The following is an 18016-nucleotide window of genomic DNA, read 5'->3' as shown; positions in this document are numbered from 1 at the left end:
TTCACGTCTATGGAAGTCATATAAAAGGCTGAACACTGAAACAACACTGTGTGGGCTTAAATATCTAAAGGGGGGAATACTCCATTAACATTCAAATAAAAAAACAAGAAAAAAAAACAAAACACTTACTTGAAGAAATTCCTGTGTGTGTATGACACAGTTTAAAAAGGCTTCCACCTCCTGGCTATCGAGTTTCCTCCCGGTGTACCAGGCACATTCTGGAAATAAACAGAACCCTCCATTGAAAGGAAGTCATTGACTTTTTACAGGTTAAGTATGAACAAGATTTTGTAAGAACATACTGCCTGACGTGATGAATATATGTAGATTACCAGGAGACATTGCGCCTGTTTTGATCCTCTGTGTGCTGGAGATGCGCCTCATTTTTTAGGAATCATACCTCGTAATAAATGATGCCCTCAATGTGCAAAAGATTGTAATGTTTTTACACCATTTTCTGAAATAAATGCTTTCCTAAATTCCACCCATACAGTTTAGACTGACAGAATTGTAATTGTAGCACCATAGCTTACATGAGCAGACTAACCCCTTATTCACATCTGCATTGGTATTCCATCCGGGGGAGTCCGCATGGGAAACCCCCGAACGGAAAACCAAACGCAATTGCAAGCTCTGTGCAGTAAAAGCACACGGACACCCAAGACTATAATGGGGTCCATGTGCTTGCTGCCAGATCTCCACAAAGAACATGTGGACAGGAAAGTATTTCTCAATGATTCGTGCGTGCAACAAGCTCATGGACCCCATTATAGTCTATGGGGGTCCATGTGCTTTTACTGCACAGCGCTTGCAATTGCGTTTAGTATTCTGTTCAGGGGGTCCCCATGTGGACTCCCCGGACGGAATACCAACCGTTACAATGACAACATTAAAATTAAAGGGATTGTCCAGGAAAAAAATAAATAATTTTTAAATCGGCTGGGGCCACGGTTCCTCTCAGCGTGGTCTGGTGCTCCTGGTCCATTGTTGTCTTCTGGTGGAAGTCCCCGCCACAAGTAACCGCTGAGGCTTCACTTTGACAAGATATCTTCCCTCCCCCCAGCTATTTTTTTTTTTCCCCCCAAGACAACCCCTTTAAGCAATGGAACATAATTTTCTTGAAACTGGAGGTTAAAGCTGCATTCACATCTCGCTTTTGTCCCACGTTAAACATATACATTGGTGAATAAAAAAAAAAGTTTGGAAAGGTCTAAAACTAGACTTTTCCATCACATGGCATCCAGAAAAAAATCCTTGGATGTTAAATGTCTGTTTTATATTACAATGGTAGCAGATGCCACTATCTGAGTCTGTCACAAGCATCTGTTTAAAGGCTACACATATACATATACATGAAATGTGGGCTAAAAATGAGATTTATGATAAAGAAGAGAACCCATTTACAATTCCATTGCAACCTAACAAAGGGATTAAGGATTACTAAAGATAGTCAACGTAGAGTGAGTGCACAATACGACTGCTCAAATTCTAAGAAAAAGTGACCTACAGTAATTTGTTTGTTATGAAACTGATTTCTATATCATTCTAGTGTTACCTTCACGGAGCGTAAATGCCAACCAGTAGTTCAGTCGCAGCAAAGAGTCATCTTCATTGATACAGTTGATGAAATTCAACAGTAAAGGGCTTTGTATGACACAGCCCATCTGTGCTGGCAGCTAAAACAATAGGATACATTCTGGTTAAAGAATCAGTAAAATTGTACTGACATGTATATAAAGTTGCTAAGTAAATCTGGGTCAGGGGATAATCATACACTTTAGGGAGAGTGTGTGCCTACATAGGCGTACGGAGACTTACAAGTCATTGCTGCTCCGCTAGGGATTCTGGGTAAAAAATATACAAATCTATTCTCCAGGATGTAAATAGGAGAGCAGTGCCTCTGTATGCTGCCCTCTAGAGGGCTCAATAAATAGGGAGTTCATGAACCTGGATGGTATATTAAAGGGATTAATATTAAAGGTGTGTTAGTGTTATTAATGAGTTAATAAGCGCACCCATATAACTTTAGCAATGCTTTGAGTGATTTGAGTGGCCAGGAGTCAAGAACAGCAAATAAAAAATAAAAAAGCCACTTCTCTCCAAGAAGAAAATCAGGGACAGACTGTATTCAGAGGGAGTAAAGAGACTGGATGGCAGAGGACTGGGGTAACGGTATATTCTCTGCTAAAGCCCTTTTGGAATGTCCAGATACGGAGAGATCATCTAAGCATCCTCCAAGATCCAGGAGCAATTTGGTGATGAACAATGCTTTTTCCAGCATGATCAAATATCATTGTCACAAGGCATAAGGGATAACTTAGGCCTGGTTCACATGTGCTTTTGGTATTCCGCTTGGGGACCCCCTTGGGGATGCATTAAAAAGCGGTTAGCTAAGAAATCCCTTAGACTATAATGGGGTCCGGGTGGTTTCTGCTTAAAACATGGAGAGAGAAAAGTGGTGCTTGCAATACTTTTGTCTCTGCATGATTCGTGTGGACACCGCGTGGATAGCACATGGAATATTGTTCTTAAAACATACAAGTTCCCTGGAACAGAACTGAGAACTAGTTAAAGCGGCAGGCATGATGAATACAAAATAGAAAATCACCTCTAGATTTAGAATATTCTCCAATAGCTGTGAAAAAGTCTGAATTTTCTCCATAGGGAACATTGTACTACTGGATGCAAAACTTTTGGAATCACTGTTCCAGTTAGTGCTGCTGGTCACGGGCACATACGGATTACTATTCCATTTCTGTGAAGAAAAAACATTTAAATAAAATAAAATTTGCATAAAATAACGCTCAGTTACAAACATAGGGCAGGTTCACACCTGCGCCCGGTCTTCACTTTGCAGGTTTCTGTCTTCTGCTCAACAAACTGGACAGGAGACGGAAACGGGCAGTCAGTTTTCAAACCCATTCACTTGAATGGGTTTGCAAAATGACCGCTCGTGAGCGTCTTCTGCCTCTCTGCGGCAAAACCGTTTTGTTTTTTTTTAAAACGGATACATAGTCGGGTATGCAGGACTAAAAAAATGGTTTTGCCACAGAGACCAGAAGACACTCACGGGCGGACACTGACTGCCGGGTTTCCGTTTCCTGTCCAGTTTCTCGGGCAGAAGGCGGAAACCCACAAAGCGGAGACTGAGCGCAGGGGTGAACCCGCCCATAGCATGTTTTGCCAACAACAATAATTTTGACAAACTAAGGCCCGCTTCACATCTCCACACACACCCGACAACTGCCTTCACTGATTGTGGTGTTAGTATAATCTTTATTACATAAATGTCAGTCTAAGGGTAGCGGTAGGAACCTAACCTACAAAATCCTGGGACCTGGATGGCAGCAGTATCGGTACCACAAGCTTTCTGGGAGACTGTGTGGCTGAGCACCATTGAATAGGAGTGACACCCTTCAAGTTTTGTCATTCCACAGTCCTGGAATTATCACAGACTGATAACATAATACTTTGACATGGGGCAATACTAAGGGAGTGTGATACAGTGGAATTCTGTTACTTTATCAACGTGTTGTGGGGCCAATATGATACAGTGAATTTGGCATTCAGTATCCCTCCGATACTGGGAGTAGAGGCCAAATTTACTGAGTATAGACATCATTTTGCCCCATTATCACATGTTAGGATGTGTCATATGGTCAGATCCATATGGCTGCATGTTTTAGCGGACGTCCATTATTTATTTAACTCCACAAATTTAAAGTTAAGTTTTACCCTGTATTGTTTTGTCACCATTTCTCACTGTGATTTTTGGACTTATTTAGAATGGTATATGACCCCCTGTGACATTTACCCCAACTGCTGGTGTGAAGAGCTGGGGAGCCAAAGCATACAGATCAGCCTTGCATGGCCAGGCACCCAAATGGCACTTTTTCAGCGGGATAATGCTTGCCCACACATGGGAAGGGTTTAACAGGATGTCTCTGCTAGATGTCCACTTTTAGAAAATTTGGTCAAAAAGTACTTTTGATGTAATACAATCTATAATAAGTCCAAAAGGAAGGGGTTAGTTAGTCGGTCCCTTGAGCTTTGTTGTCCAGTTGCCAAATTTATCGCCAATCGCAAGTATTTCCTGTATGCGAGTACAGTGTTGGCCAAAAGTATTGGCACCCTTGCAATTCTGTCAGATAATACTCAGGTTCTTCCAGATAATGATCGCAAACACAAACTCTTTGGTATTAATATCTTCATTTATTTTACTTGCAATGAAAAAACACAAAATAGAATGAAAAAAAAGTCAAATCATTGATCATTTTACACAAAACTCCAAAAATGGGCCGGACAAAAGTATTGGCCCCCTCAGCCTAATATTTGGTAGCACAACCTTTAGACAAAATAACTGCGAACAACCGCTTCCGGTAACCAGCAATGAGTTTCTTACAAGGCTCTGCTGGAATTTCAGACTATTCTTCTTTGGCAAACTGCTCCAGGTCCCTGAGATGTGAAGGGGGCCTTCTCCAAACTGCCATCATGAGATCTCTCCCCCACAGGTGTTCTATGGGATTCAGGTCTGGACTCATTGCTGCCACTTTACAAGTCTCCAGTGCTTTCTCTCAAACCATTTTCTAGTGCTTTTTGAAGTGTGTTTTGGGTCATTGTCCTGCTGGAAGACCCCTGACCTCTGAGGGAGACCCAGCTTTCTCACACTGGGCCCTACATTATGCTGCACAATGTGTTGGTCGTCTTCAGACTTCATAATGCCATGCACACGGTCAAGCAGTCCAGTGCCAGAGGCAGCAAAGCAACCCCAAAACATCAGGGAACCTCCGCCATGTCTGACTGTAGGGACCGTGTTCTTTTCTTTGAAGGCCTCTTTTTTTTTCCTGTAAACTCTATGTTGATGCCTTTTCCCAAAAAGCTCTACTTTTGTCTCATCTGACCAGAGAACATTCTTCCAAAACGTTTTTGGCAAACTCCAGCCTGGCTTTTTTCTGTCTCTGGGTAAGAAGTGGGGCCTTCCTGGGTCTCCTACCATACAGCCCCTTCTCATTCAGATGCCCACGGATAGTATGGGGTGACACTGTTGTACCCTCGGACTGCAGGGCAGCTTGGACTTGTTTGGATGTTAGTCGAGGTTCTTTATCCACCATCCGCAAAATCTTGCGCTGAAATCTCTCATCAATTTTTATTTTCCGTCCACATCTAGGGAGGTTAGCCACAGTGCCATGGGCTTTAAACTTCTTGATGACACTGAGCATGGTAGACACAGGAACATTCAGGTCTTTGGAGATGGACTTGTAGCCTTGAGATTGCTCATGCTTCCTCACAATTTTGCTTCTCAAGTCCTCAGACAGTTCTTTGGTCTTTTCTTTTCTCCATGCTCAATGTGGTCACACAAGGACACAGGACAGAGGTTGAGTCAACTTTAATTCATTTCAACTGGGTGTAAGAGTGATTTAGTTATTGCCACCACCTGTTAGGTGCCTCAGGTAAGTAACAGTTTCTCAAACAGTGCCAATACTTTTGTCCACCTCCTTTTTTATGTTTGCTGTGGAATTATATCCAATTTGGCTTTTTGACAATTCTGTTTGTGGTTTTCCATTGAAGACAAATTAAATGATGATAATAATACCAAAGAATTTGTGATTGCAATCATTTTCTGGAAGAAAATGACTATTATCTGACAGAAGTGCAGGGGTGCCAATACTTTTGGCCAACACTGTAGGTGAGACGCCAGATTTGATAACCTATGTGCTGGATCTACAAGCCCAGCTGCAAAATCTGTTGGGAAATGTAACACAAGAGATCATATGGAACATGTATGCCTCCATGCCCAACCATATCTCATCTTAGCTAGAGGTGGACCCACTGAGCAGAAAAAGTAAATCATACACTTACCCTTTTGACAGATCGCGATGGTGGTTTCTTACTTTCTCCAAAACCCAATCTATAGTCTCTAACAGGGTCGCCTGAGTTACTTCTTGCGATAGCTTTTAATTCTGACTTAAACAGCAAGTTAGATTCCTTGAAGTACATCTGAAAAAGTGCAACATTTAATGAAATCACCTTACTTCTTGTGTTTTTTCCATTTATTACAATTCAGAATTTTCTACAGCACCCACACATAATTTAATTTTTTATATCCATCCTGTGTAATATATATAGCCCCAGTAGGTAATATGTACATTAGCTCTCATTCACCAATGTCAAACTTGGGGCACCAAAGGCATCCAATGAAGTACCGTATATACTTGAGTATAAGCCGAGCTTTTCAGCACAGTTTTTATGCTGAAAAAGTGTGCCTCGGCTTATACTCGCGTCAATACGGTAATTGAAAATGTCACATGACTGGTCCGCAGTGAATGACATCTGTGGGAGGCCACTGGAGCAGTGATAGGTGAGTGGTGAGGCAGCCTGCCTCCAGGACCGCCCCAAGATGTTTCCAGAGCATCTTCTCTGCCTTGGAAACATCCAGCGGCCTCCCACAGATGTCTTTTACTGCAGACCAGTGAAATTACCACTCGAGTCAATGCGGTCATTGACTCGACCGTATTGACTCGCTGCAGCGGGCCACCGCTCCAGTCCCGGCCCCCCTCCCCCGGCTACAACATACACCGGGTGACGTGGCCACGTTAGCTCAGGTCCGCACCTGGCATATGTCGATGACGTCTTTCTGCGTCTCAGCACAGGCGGCGTCATCATGCCCCCTAAGCTGAGATGCAGGAGCAGCCGCGGGAGAAGATAAGCAGTGGTGGCAGCGGGAGCAGCAGCGCAAGGTCGGAAAGTATTAGAACTTAATGTTTGTTTGTCCCCGGGCCTGCTCACTGCCAACCCCCGCATCACCTTATACTATAGGCTGCGGAGGCCGGCAGTGAGTAGGCCTGAGCTCCAGCCGCGATCCCACTGACGCTATTATTATACTCTTTTCAGACCCCCGAGTATAATAATCGGAGCCCAGGGGAGGTGAGAGAAAATAATAAACAGTTTTACTCACTTCTCCGAGATCCGATGTTAATCCTAGCCGGCTTCAGGCCTATATGGTAATATCCCAGATGTCACGTGGTCTGAGATATTACCATATAGGCCTGTGGTAGTAGTAATAGCCTGGGCATTATCATACAGGCCCAAAGCATTATGGTAGCAGTAGCAGCCTGTTGCCATACAGGCCCAAAGCCTGTGCCAGCAGTAACAGGCTATTACTACTACCACAGGCTTTGGGCCTATATGGTAATATCCCAGACCACGTGACATCTGGGATATTACCATATAGGCCTGAAGCTGGCTAGGATTAACATGAGCACAAACAGAATGTCATGCATTCCCCCCCCCCCTCGGCTTATACTCGAGTCAATAAGTTTTCCCCGTTTTTTTGTGGTAAAATTAGGGGGGTCGGCTTATATTCGGGTTGACTTATACTCAAGTATATACGGTAAGTCATTTAGCATTTTGTACTTCATGTACGTCTCTTGTAATTTTTCTTTCTGAATCTATTTGTACATAAAATATATTGACATGTCTCTTTCACAAATTTAGCAATATCAATAGCACTAATTTCAATGATAACTTGCCTTCAATCTGCTGGGTAAAGAAAGGGAAACCAACTCTGGACAGAACACTTTATATATGGATAAGAGACCAAGGATGTGTGGTTGTAGCCCCTAAATATGAATAAAAACAAATGATATAGGTGTAACCAAATTATGGAGGTAACAATAGCAAAAATACATCAAGTTGATGTGCCATTTTGTGCCATTAAGGACACTTATCCCCAATCCTATGGATATGAAATAAGAGTTAGATATCTGAGGGATTGAAACATCTGCTAAAGTAGGCACAAAGAGTAGACATGGCAAACTTCTTGTCCCCCGTTCTGGGGACCCGGACATTGGATCTCTGACACTGTGGACGTGATATAAGTGTCCTTAACGGCACAACCCCTTTCAGTTAAGCATGGTTAAGTGTAGATAAAACTGCAACATAGGTCACTATGGTCTGCTCCAAAGGACAATAGTCTTAATCTACACAGACTTTCAGTATATAAAATACATGTATAAATCTTATTTATACATGCAGGTCATTCACTGGTTGGAACAGACCTGTAGGTCAGCAGAGGGATCAGTCCAGTTGCCAACTCTGGCTAGGGCTACATTGTGACTTTGTAGCACAATTGAGTGAGTATCTTTAAAAGGGGCTCTATCAGCAAAATTATGCTAATAGATCCCCACATATGCGTGAATAGCCTTTAAAAAGGCTATTCAGGCACCGTAAATGTTATATTAAACCCCGGTCCCGTTTTTAAATAAAAGCATAAAAACATATATGCAAATCTTACCGAACGTGCACCGGGGGCGGATCATCTTCGGGCACGCCTACCTCTTCTTTCTTCTTGGAGCGACGCCCTCTAGTCCCGTCTCTTCTGCCGGCTTCCTATTGGTCTTCTTCTGGCTTGAGGTCTTCAAATCCCGCGCCTGCGTAGTAGCGCTTCCCTCCGGATCGCTACTGCGCAGGCTCACTCACCAGGCTAACTCACTTAATGGCAGTTCACAAGCATGCAGTATGCTCGTGTAGTTCTACGGGGACTGGCAAGTGAGCCTGCGCAGTAGTGCTCCGGAGGGAAGTGCTACTACACAGGCGCGGGATTTGAAGACATGAACACGGAAGAAGATACGGAACCAGAGGGCGTCACTACAAGAAGACAGAAGAGGCAGGCGTGCCCGAAGCTGACGTCGCACCGTGCATCCCCGCCCATGGTGCACGTTCAGGTACGATTAGCATATATGTTTTTATGCTTTTATTTAAAAACGGGACCGGGGTTTAATATAATATTTACGGTGCCTGAATAGCCTTTTTAAAGGCTATTCAAGCATATGTGGGGCTCTAGCAGCATAATTTTAACTACTAAATGACAATGGCAGCTGAAATTAATGCATATAACTCAATGTACTCATCTGAACTGCAGCTTTATCTAATAGTAAAAACTAACTACTACTGTCATAGTGTAGCCATGGCCTAGTAAACTGCGGCACCAGTCATCTGCATGTATATAATGTGGGATTTTATACCTTTTTGCTCTGCAGGTCAAGTAGACTCCGGACTCTGTAAGCCTTTACTGTTAAGATAAGAAAAAAAAAAGAACAAATGAATGAATATATTATAAAAGACGTTCTTAAAAAGAATGCTTCATATAGCCGACGGTTTATCCCTAACATTGGGGAACCAGACAAGGAAAGCTACAAAGCAATTAATGTTTTGAGAGACAAAGAAAACTATAATAAATACATAAAATTGGTCAGATCACCTAAAGGTCTCCTCTCAGAGGAGACAAATTTTTACAATAATCATAAAGAAATTATAGGCCATAAGAAGAGAGTACATTTCAGAAGAGAACCTTTTTTCAATTTTCCTAGTCAAAAATAGAACTTTACACAGGAAAAAAGAACCAATTCTAAGAGGTGATGTGTAGACAAGGTATAACCGCCAGTGTCCGTATGCAGCCTCTCCTCACAGAAATCGTTTTTGTTTTTTGGCACGGACACAAAGTCCTCCATGTGCAAAAAAAACCCCAAAAAACGGTTTCCAGGCAGAAAGGCTGCATACAGACACCGACGGTTACCTTTAAATACCGATTCAGATGAATGGGTTTTAAAGCTGACCGCTGGCAAGCCGTCCCGTCCAGTTTCCCCCGGGGTTTAAGATGGAAACTCCAGGGCAGACAGCGGCGTTAGTGTGAAAGCCCCCCCCCCATCTGTATCTCCTGTGTCTTTACTTGCAACTTATGCAAAGGGCACCCAAAACATCAACAGCCAGGAGACCCACAAACAGGAGTGATCTGAGGGAAACTTGTACTATTCATCACCCAGGTGCTTCCCCCTCCTCACTACTCAGCCTAGCTCAGTAAACTGACTTTAGTCCTGGGCTAGCTCTTCAGGCCCACTTATTTCTGCCCAATGTTTATTACGTAAGTGGATTATGTGCCGTTACAGTGTAAAAGGTGTCTCTGGGATCAAACTACTCAGGGTGGGCCATCAATATCAGATCAGTGGGATCAAGATACCAGCAAAGATGAGCTGATTGAATGGGCCTCGGTCTACATGCATGCAGTATACATTGGTAGATTTCTCCCTATGCACAGTAATAAGGAGTAAGCTGTTAGCCAGCAGCTGGTGTGTAGGCCTGGATCTCATGTATAAATAGGACATCTGCCTCAAGGCGCTGGCGTCATGATGCTACAAATGACCATGTGACACAACACTAATATGCGTGCACATAAATGGACTGATGGGATCCCTTCCACACATGCATGTATACACATTTATAACACAAAAATCTGTCTTACCATGCTCCTTTCTGGTTAGCAAGTAGAGCAGGTGACACAAAGTTGGACACTAGGAATAATAAATGAAAAACATTAAAGCCTATTACACACAGAAAGATATTGTATTTATAGATAATGATTGAATATAAATAGCAGATTTTTTTCTCATTCCTTCCAAGAAAAACCATCAAGGACAGCCTGACATTCTGCAGGAAGTACGGGGTTTGGACTGCGGAGAACAGGGGTTCATTTTCTCTGATGAAGCCCCTTCAGACAATTTGGGGCAGTTCGAAAAATGACTGTCTGGAGAAGAAGAAGTGAGCACTGCCGTGAGTCCGAGTCATGCCAATAACATGTGTGTGGTTGCTCACTCATAATAGTGCCCAAGAACGCTGCCATGAATAATGGTATCTACACATCTTCTAGAACAGGGGTAGGGAACCTTCGGCTCTCCAGCTGCTGTGAAACTACAACTCCCAACATACTCCATTCACTTCCATGGGAATTCCAAGAACAGCAGAGCCAGTATGCATGCTGGGAGTTGTAGTTTTGCAACAGCTGGAGAGCCGTACGTTCCCTACCCCTGTTCTAGAATCACCTTCTCACAACCATCCAGGAGCAATTTGGTGAAGAACAACTCTTTTACACCATGATGGAGCACCATGACACAAGGCAAAAGCAATAACTAAGTGGCTCAGAGAACAGAACATTGAAAATTCATGGCCAGGAAACTTCTCACACCTTAATCTTATTAAGAACTTGCGATCAGTCCTCACAAGGTGCACGGACAAACGCAGAGTCATATGATGGCTTATCTTTTGCATGATAAATTGCACCATTTAATATTCCTACGATGTACTGCTAAGCTTGAAAAAAAATCAGAATGGGGTAAAAGAAAAAAAAATAGTTGTGTCATTTTCCTATGGGTTTAGTTTTTTTGTCCCATTAATTACTTGATCCTGCACATGAAGGGGCCTGTTTATGGTGGAAAAACCACCTGACAAATTCCCTTCAACTTGGGTTAGAAGATAAAATCCCATTGAAATGAATGGAAATTGTAAACGGACCAGCCAGTGTCCGTTGCTAAAATCTTGTATGGACAATAGCCGCGGACACCAACGGTAGTGTGAGCACCCCTAACTATACAGGGGACAGACATTTTGTCCTGTTTGGGTTTTTTTTACCATCCTTTATCCTGTATCTAACTAAGGGTACGCAGGCAACCATCAGGGCAACTATCCTGACATGTCTTTAATTAATAAAGAACCCCTTTAATTACCTATCCTAAGGATTGGTCATTAGTTTTCACCCCTGGACAACTGCTGTAAATAGATAGAAGTTTAAAAATAAAGGTCCTACCAATTTGTCATCCGGTAGCAAACAGAAGAAAAAGTTGTAAAGAGACGAGAGAACATCTTTGCATGAAATGAGATCAAATACAGAGATCAGCCATCGAATGAAGAGGATCTGCCAAAAGATAAAGAACAGTACTTTAATTGGATGAATTACAACATAAAATCAATAATGGATTTAGGCTAAAATCACCCTTGAAACATAAGTATAGGGTATCCCCAAATTGTGTAGTTACTGCACATGATTGATGAGGTCAGGTTTTACATATACATATAGCACACAGGTTTACGATCTCTATAGACATACATCGGTATAGGCTCTGTTATATGGGAAAGCTCAATGACTAGGTTTGGCAGTATTATAAGATGTTCAGCCACAGGATGGAACTCCACAAGAACTCACAGAACAAGACTAATGAACCATTTAACGCACAATACTGCCCCTCCTCTGATGAATACGTCACTACAGTTTCAAACTGTACTGACCAAATAGAATGCCAAGTCAATGTTGGATTGGTATAGGGTACAATGCCACTGGAACCATGTTCTATGGAGTAATAAATCACATTTAGTAGTCTTATGGACTGTGTGGCAGCTACGTTTCTTGACCTAACAGTGGCTTGGCTGAACTGAACTTGCAGCATCATTGTAAATTGAAATTGTGCGAGTTCCAGAACAACCTGGGCATTACAGTCCTGTATTTAAAGCATCTGGGGTTGTGGGAATTGGTCCTTAGACCAGTGTTCCGAATACTGCCAAATGTGTCTAGTTCTGACATTCATGCATGTGAATATTGGAATAAAAATGATTTTACAAAGATGGTCTGAAACCCTAGCATAATGGATTCTGACGAACTGTGCAGAGAATAGGTAATCAGTTTCAGATTAGTCTGGATCTAACATCCTGACCACACACGACTAGCAGGTTCAATTACCAAAAGCAGCTCTGTTTTTCTGCATTCAAGTGAATGGGAGGTAGAGTTCCAGTTCCCCAGATGCCAGAAGCTGTATACAATGTATGGTACTGTACACTGTAGCATCGGCATCTGGGAACTTCAGCTCCATTCACTTGAATCGGATCAGTCACATATCTTGGATATGGAAAGGAGCCAAAACTGCTGATCGGTGTGGGATCAGGATATTGGATTCAGAACAATCTGATACTGATGATCCATCCTGTGTTAGGCCATCAGTATCTATCATGGCTAGGTCTTGGACAACCTTTTAAAAAGAAAAAGTATCACTAAAGGAGTTGTCACATGACGAACATTTGTGGCATACCCACAAGATAAGCCATACCCTTCTGATAGGCGTTGGTCCCAAACATCTCTCTAGAAATTACTGTTAAAATTAAAATCAATGAATTCACATGCAGTCCCTTGGAGTTATTGCGTATTTGCATTTTTACTCGTAAGTTAAAGGGGTATTGCAGTGTGAACAATTACAGGGAATAATTTGCTGATCGGTGGGTGTCACACCCCTGGGAACCCCGCTGATCTTTAGGACCAGGGCGTTATACACCCTTATTGCGACCAGTGAATTTGAGTAACCATTTGGTTATCTCCAGTAGTCCAGAGCTATATATGTGCTGTACTACCAGGTGCTACGGTAGGAACTGGGGTAAAAAAAAATTAAAAAATACACAAGTTAAAAGGGCTATTCAGCTGCTGCTAATCGTCTATGGAACCCCCCACACACACACACGTTTTTCTGAATTACCGCTAAAATGTATATGCAAATCGGTCCTACCGTGCACGGTGGGCGTTCTGTGAACCCCCCATGTCATACCTCATTCATGCCCTCTTCTCTTCTTTGACGTCCTCCTCCTTGCGATTCATTCGAAATCTCACGCATGCGCAGTAGCAATCCCTCCAGAACGCTACTGCACATGCTCCATTTTCCTGTAGAGAACATCAGCGACCGTACTGCGCATGCGCAGCACACTCAAGTAGTTATCAGGGGGACTGAGTAGTTCTCTACGCAAAAATGGCGCGGGAGCGTGCACAGTAGCACTCCGGTGGGGGCACTACTTCGCATGCGCGAGATTTCAATTGAAACCACCGGGCTGGAGGCGGTGAATCGCAAGGAGCACGTCAAAGAAGAGAGGAGGGCGTGAACAAGCTATGACGCAGGGGGTGCACGGTAGGACTGATTTGCATATACATTTTGACGGTAATTCAGAAAGAGGGGGGGGGTTCAAAAATGAATAGCAGAATCTGAATAGCCTTTTTAAAGGCTATCCAGGCATATGCTTATCTAGAAAACGGAAAATCTAATGATAGAGCCAGAAAACTGGCAGTACCCAGTTCATCTAGTGCCAATAGTGGGATGGATTAAGACAGGCCTAGGTAATGCCCCCCCCCCCCCCCCCCTACAATGATTATAGGTGTATAATGGTATACTTTCATTATAGCTAGACAGGGTAGCAGAGGCTGGAAAATAGTAAAATGTATTCAAGTTTCTCCTTATACAAACTCAGTTCTATGTCCATAAATAATCACAGCCGGTGGTAGCAAATACATGACTGACCCGAGTGCTGGTGGTACTTCTTCCAGTACAAAATAGAGACACGGCAGCAACGACGCAGTCCTGTTGCAGTTCTGTAGCAGGAATCAGGCACTTTAGGATTCGTGTACTCACATGTTCGACTTATGAAATACAAAAAAAACAAAGATAAATATTTGATATTAGTATACATGTAAAGCACATGGAAAAATAGGAAATCACAAGAGAATGTTCAGCCAAAGCACAGCTTAGAACCAAAATACTAATGGAAGACGTGTACTTTACCAAGGTTACCACTCAGAGCCAGTCTGAGCAAGATATCCACACCCTCAGGAGGGATTCCATATTTAAGGCCAATAAGCTCTATGTCAGTAAGATGCTGAATCAGAGCACTGTTTCCCTTCAAGGATACTTTGGAGTGAACTATGGAGACAGAAAATTAAATTAGTCAAACAGTTTTTAATTTTATATAAAAAAACAAAACAACACTTATTTCAAGAATATCTCACAAGTGGCTAGGGCTGGGAGATTATGGCCTAGATCAAAATTGCGATTAATGGGACATTTTACCTTGATTGCAATTAACGGTGACTATGTAGGTCATGCCCGCATTTCAATCAAAATGACTAAGTGTCGGGCAAACCTTGACCAGGTGGTTTTGTTCAGACTGAACCAAAACTGCTATTGTTATACACTGGGGTCTCTTCAAACCACAGCGAATGATAAGCAGAGGCCCAGGGGAGGTGAGCAAACATTAAAAAACAGTCTTCTTCACCTCCCCTTGGCTCCAGGAAAACTCCCTCTTCTGACATCAGGACTGCTGAGGCTTGTGTTTGGGCCTCAGTGGGTCACTTGGCATCATGACACATGGATGCAAGCATCGCAACACAACATGACCGCTGAGACCCAATCAGAGGCGGTCCCTGAAGACAGGCAGAACTGTCCAAGATATTAGGGAGTCACCAGAGCCCAGAACAGGTGAGTAATACTATTTTTATATATATATATATATATATATATATATATATATATATATATATATACACATATACATACATATATATACATATATATACATACATATATATACCGTATTTTTCGGACTATAAGACGCACTTTTTTTCCCCCAAATTTGGGGGGAAAAGAAGGGTGCGTCTTATAGGCCGAATGTGGCGCCTGGCATTCGCTGTAATAGAGAGGCGGAAGCCGGCAAGTGATAGACGCCATTACAGGTGCCGGGGCCTGCGACATCGCTGCCCTGCCCTGCATGAAGCCAGCAGCGGGAGGAGTGATGCTGCTATTCCGCTCCTCCGTCCCCCCGCCGCTGGCTTCATGCAGGGCAGGGCAGCGATGTCTCAGGCCCCGGCGTCTATCCCGTGCCGGCATCCGCCTCTCTAGTACAGCGGATGCCGGGTCAGTATCCGTGGCCCCTTCTCCCCCGGGGCCGGTCCCCACCGGTTTTTTTTTTTTTCAATAAAAGGTGATCTAAGAAATAGATATTCCCCAAAATGGTAGAACTAAAAAGTACTTCTGGCCCCGCAAAAAAAAACACTCTATGCGTCCCCGTACAGCTGCAGGGTCACCTGTCAATGTGGCCTTGCAGCTGTTGCAAAACTACAACTCCCATATATTAAATATTTTACCAGTTTTTGCTTCAAAAATTTTTTTCCTCCTCTAAAACCTGGGTGCGTCTTATAGTCCGAAAAATACGGTACATACATATACATACATATATATATATATATATATATATATATTTGCTCACCACCCCTGGGCCTCTGCTTTTTATACTCTGGGGTCTGTAGAGACATCGGTTCGGACCAAACAAAACTGCAAATATTGTAATAGACGAACTGAAATAACCAACAAGAACCAAATGACATCACTTATCCTGGTTGATTTTTGGTTTCAGTTATTTTTCTAGTAATCGCCCAGCCCTACGAGTAAACATATCTACATACTTTGCTTGAAGTACTTAAGGGCCTTCTCCATCACTTGCGGGTACTTGGTTGGGGTGTCCCTTAGTTTTAAATGAGCCATTTCAGTTGTAGAGTCTTTCAGGTTATCCAGGGTCTAGCCGACAGAAAAGTCTCTGATAAAGACCTAGATGACGACAACATTTCACTTTTATTTCACTTTTCAGACTGATTTTAATAAGAATTCAAGAGCAAAACAACAAAAACATCATTGCCTCTCAGAGCACCCTCACATTCTTTTCTATGTGACTTCAAGAATCTTGCGATCCATATGCCTTAAAGGGGTTCTCCAGAGAGGCTTTCAGTAATTACCTCCCCCAGTTCTACTGTGGATGAACCAAAAGTTTCCAGGTTGTCCTGACCCTGGATCACATGATAAGAACCAGCAAAAGTTGTTCTACACTCCTGCGTTCAATGCTTTACCTGTGTTATGGGGACTATAAGGGTAAGTTCACACTGAGTTTTTTGGTCAAAAAACCTCCGTGACCACAAAGACATAACGCGCCATTTTCTTCCGTGTGACTGGACCCTAAGGGTTAGTTCACACGTAAATTATGTGTGGCCAATTTTGGCACCAGAAAAAAACGATTCCTATGCTTATACTAAAAAACGTGCAGTAAAAAACGCGCATTTTGCGCTTCCCATTCACTTCTATTGCTTTCTTCAGGCGGAAAACACCTGAAGAAAGGTCATGTCGCTTCTTTTTTCGCCTAGCGTAAAAAAACGCTAGCGAAAAAAAAAAAAGCTAGCAGTCTACATAGACCACTATTGTAAAGGGGCGGATTTTGAAGTGAAATCCGCTGTCAAAATCAGCCTCTTTGCCCCCGTGTGAACTAGCCCTAAGAGGTGTAGGAGATCAGTAGGGGTCCAACACCTACTGATCAACTGTTTGAAGGTACTGTAATGCTTTTGGGCTAGTTTACAAGGGGCAAAATCCTGCCGCCTCTCATTGAAATCAATGGGAGCCGGTCATTTCCTTTTTCCGTGAGCTGCTCTTTCTTCTGGCTGAATCAGCCGCGGTGTCTGCTTCACGACACCACCCTCTAGACTAGGCCCATTCATTTGGGCCTAATCTGGAGCGGAAAGCTGCGACGGGATACCAGTGCACTGCACCGGCATCCCGTCGCAGCAGACACAACGGAATGTGTTCACGTGGAACCCTGTGTGAACTAGACCTTTTTGAGTGCTGTGACTCCTTCACTATTTACATTGCACAGGATCTGTTTTATAGTCATCATGAAATGTAAATGTAAAGCCTGTAATGTTAGTGCACGGCTGCTATAAAACAGATGCCATGTGATGTGTGAAGGGGCCCCGCACAGTATAATATGCTCCCCACACAGATTAATATCAAATGCTCCCAAGAGCCCTCCACACAGTATAATAAGCTCCCCACACAGAATAATATGCTCCACATAGTGGCCCAAACACAGAATGATATGCTGCCAAGAGCCCCCCCAGTACAATATGCTCCCACCCCCCCAGTATAATATTCTCCCAAACCCCCTTCCCCAGTACAATATGCTCCCAACCTCCCCCCAGTATAATATGCCCCCAAGAGCCGCTTCAGATGAACCCCACAAAATTCGACGAATATTCATGAAGTTCAGCCCTCCACATGGGGATGCGAAAAACGGAAATCCAATCTGCTTAAAGAGCGTAGACTCCAGCAAAAAACTCAGTGTGCACGTACCCTTACACTAGTGCCTGACTAGCATGGGGCGCGCCATGAATTATTAGGAGGCTCCAGTGCACCAAGGACTGAAATCCACTCCAGTCTGGAACTGACGTAGATCTCAAGTATAATTCACACCAGCTTTCTGGCAAGTTTTAGATCTGTCAGGCCGAGACTTCCCCGCCCCCGCCTGCTTTGATGACTGCACTTTTTGTCGCAATTTTCCAGAAATG

General features: G+C 43.2%; 1 protein-coding gene across 1 annotated transcript in view; it reads right to left on the bottom strand.

The window, feature by feature from the left end:
* CENPI (centromere protein I) overlaps positions 1–16606 on the bottom strand; it is a 35958-nt gene extending 19352 nt beyond the window's left edge. The window contains exons 1-12 of the mRNA XM_075260861.1: positions 16532–16606; positions 16094–16205; positions 14418–14555; positions 14157–14275; positions 11636–11743; positions 10298–10346; positions 9024–9070; positions 7530–7619; positions 5860–5997; positions 2609–2755; positions 1556–1676; positions 130–218 (exon numbers count right to left, since the gene is read on the bottom strand). Of these exons, the coding sequence (XP_075116962.1) occupies positions 130–218; positions 1556–1676; positions 2609–2755; positions 5860–5997; positions 7530–7619; positions 9024–9070; positions 10298–10346; positions 11636–11743; positions 14157–14275; positions 14418–14555; positions 16094–16205; positions 16532–16606 (1233 nt within the window). The remainder of the gene's footprint in view (positions 1–129; positions 219–1555; positions 1677–2608; positions 2756–5859; positions 5998–7529; positions 7620–9023; positions 9071–10297; positions 10347–11635; positions 11744–14156; positions 14276–14417; positions 14556–16093; positions 16206–16531) is intronic.
* Between the last annotated feature and the right edge of the window lie 1410 nt (positions 16607–18016).

This window comes from Leptodactylus fuscus, chromosome 11 (assembly GCF_031893055.1).
Source record: "Leptodactylus fuscus isolate aLepFus1 chromosome 11, aLepFus1.hap2, whole genome shotgun sequence".
Lineage (NCBI taxonomy): Eukaryota > Metazoa > Chordata > Amphibia > Anura > Leptodactylidae > Leptodactylus > Leptodactylus fuscus.
The sequence above is the reverse complement of the archived record's forward strand: the minus strand, read 5'-3'. Positions and strand labels throughout refer to the sequence as shown.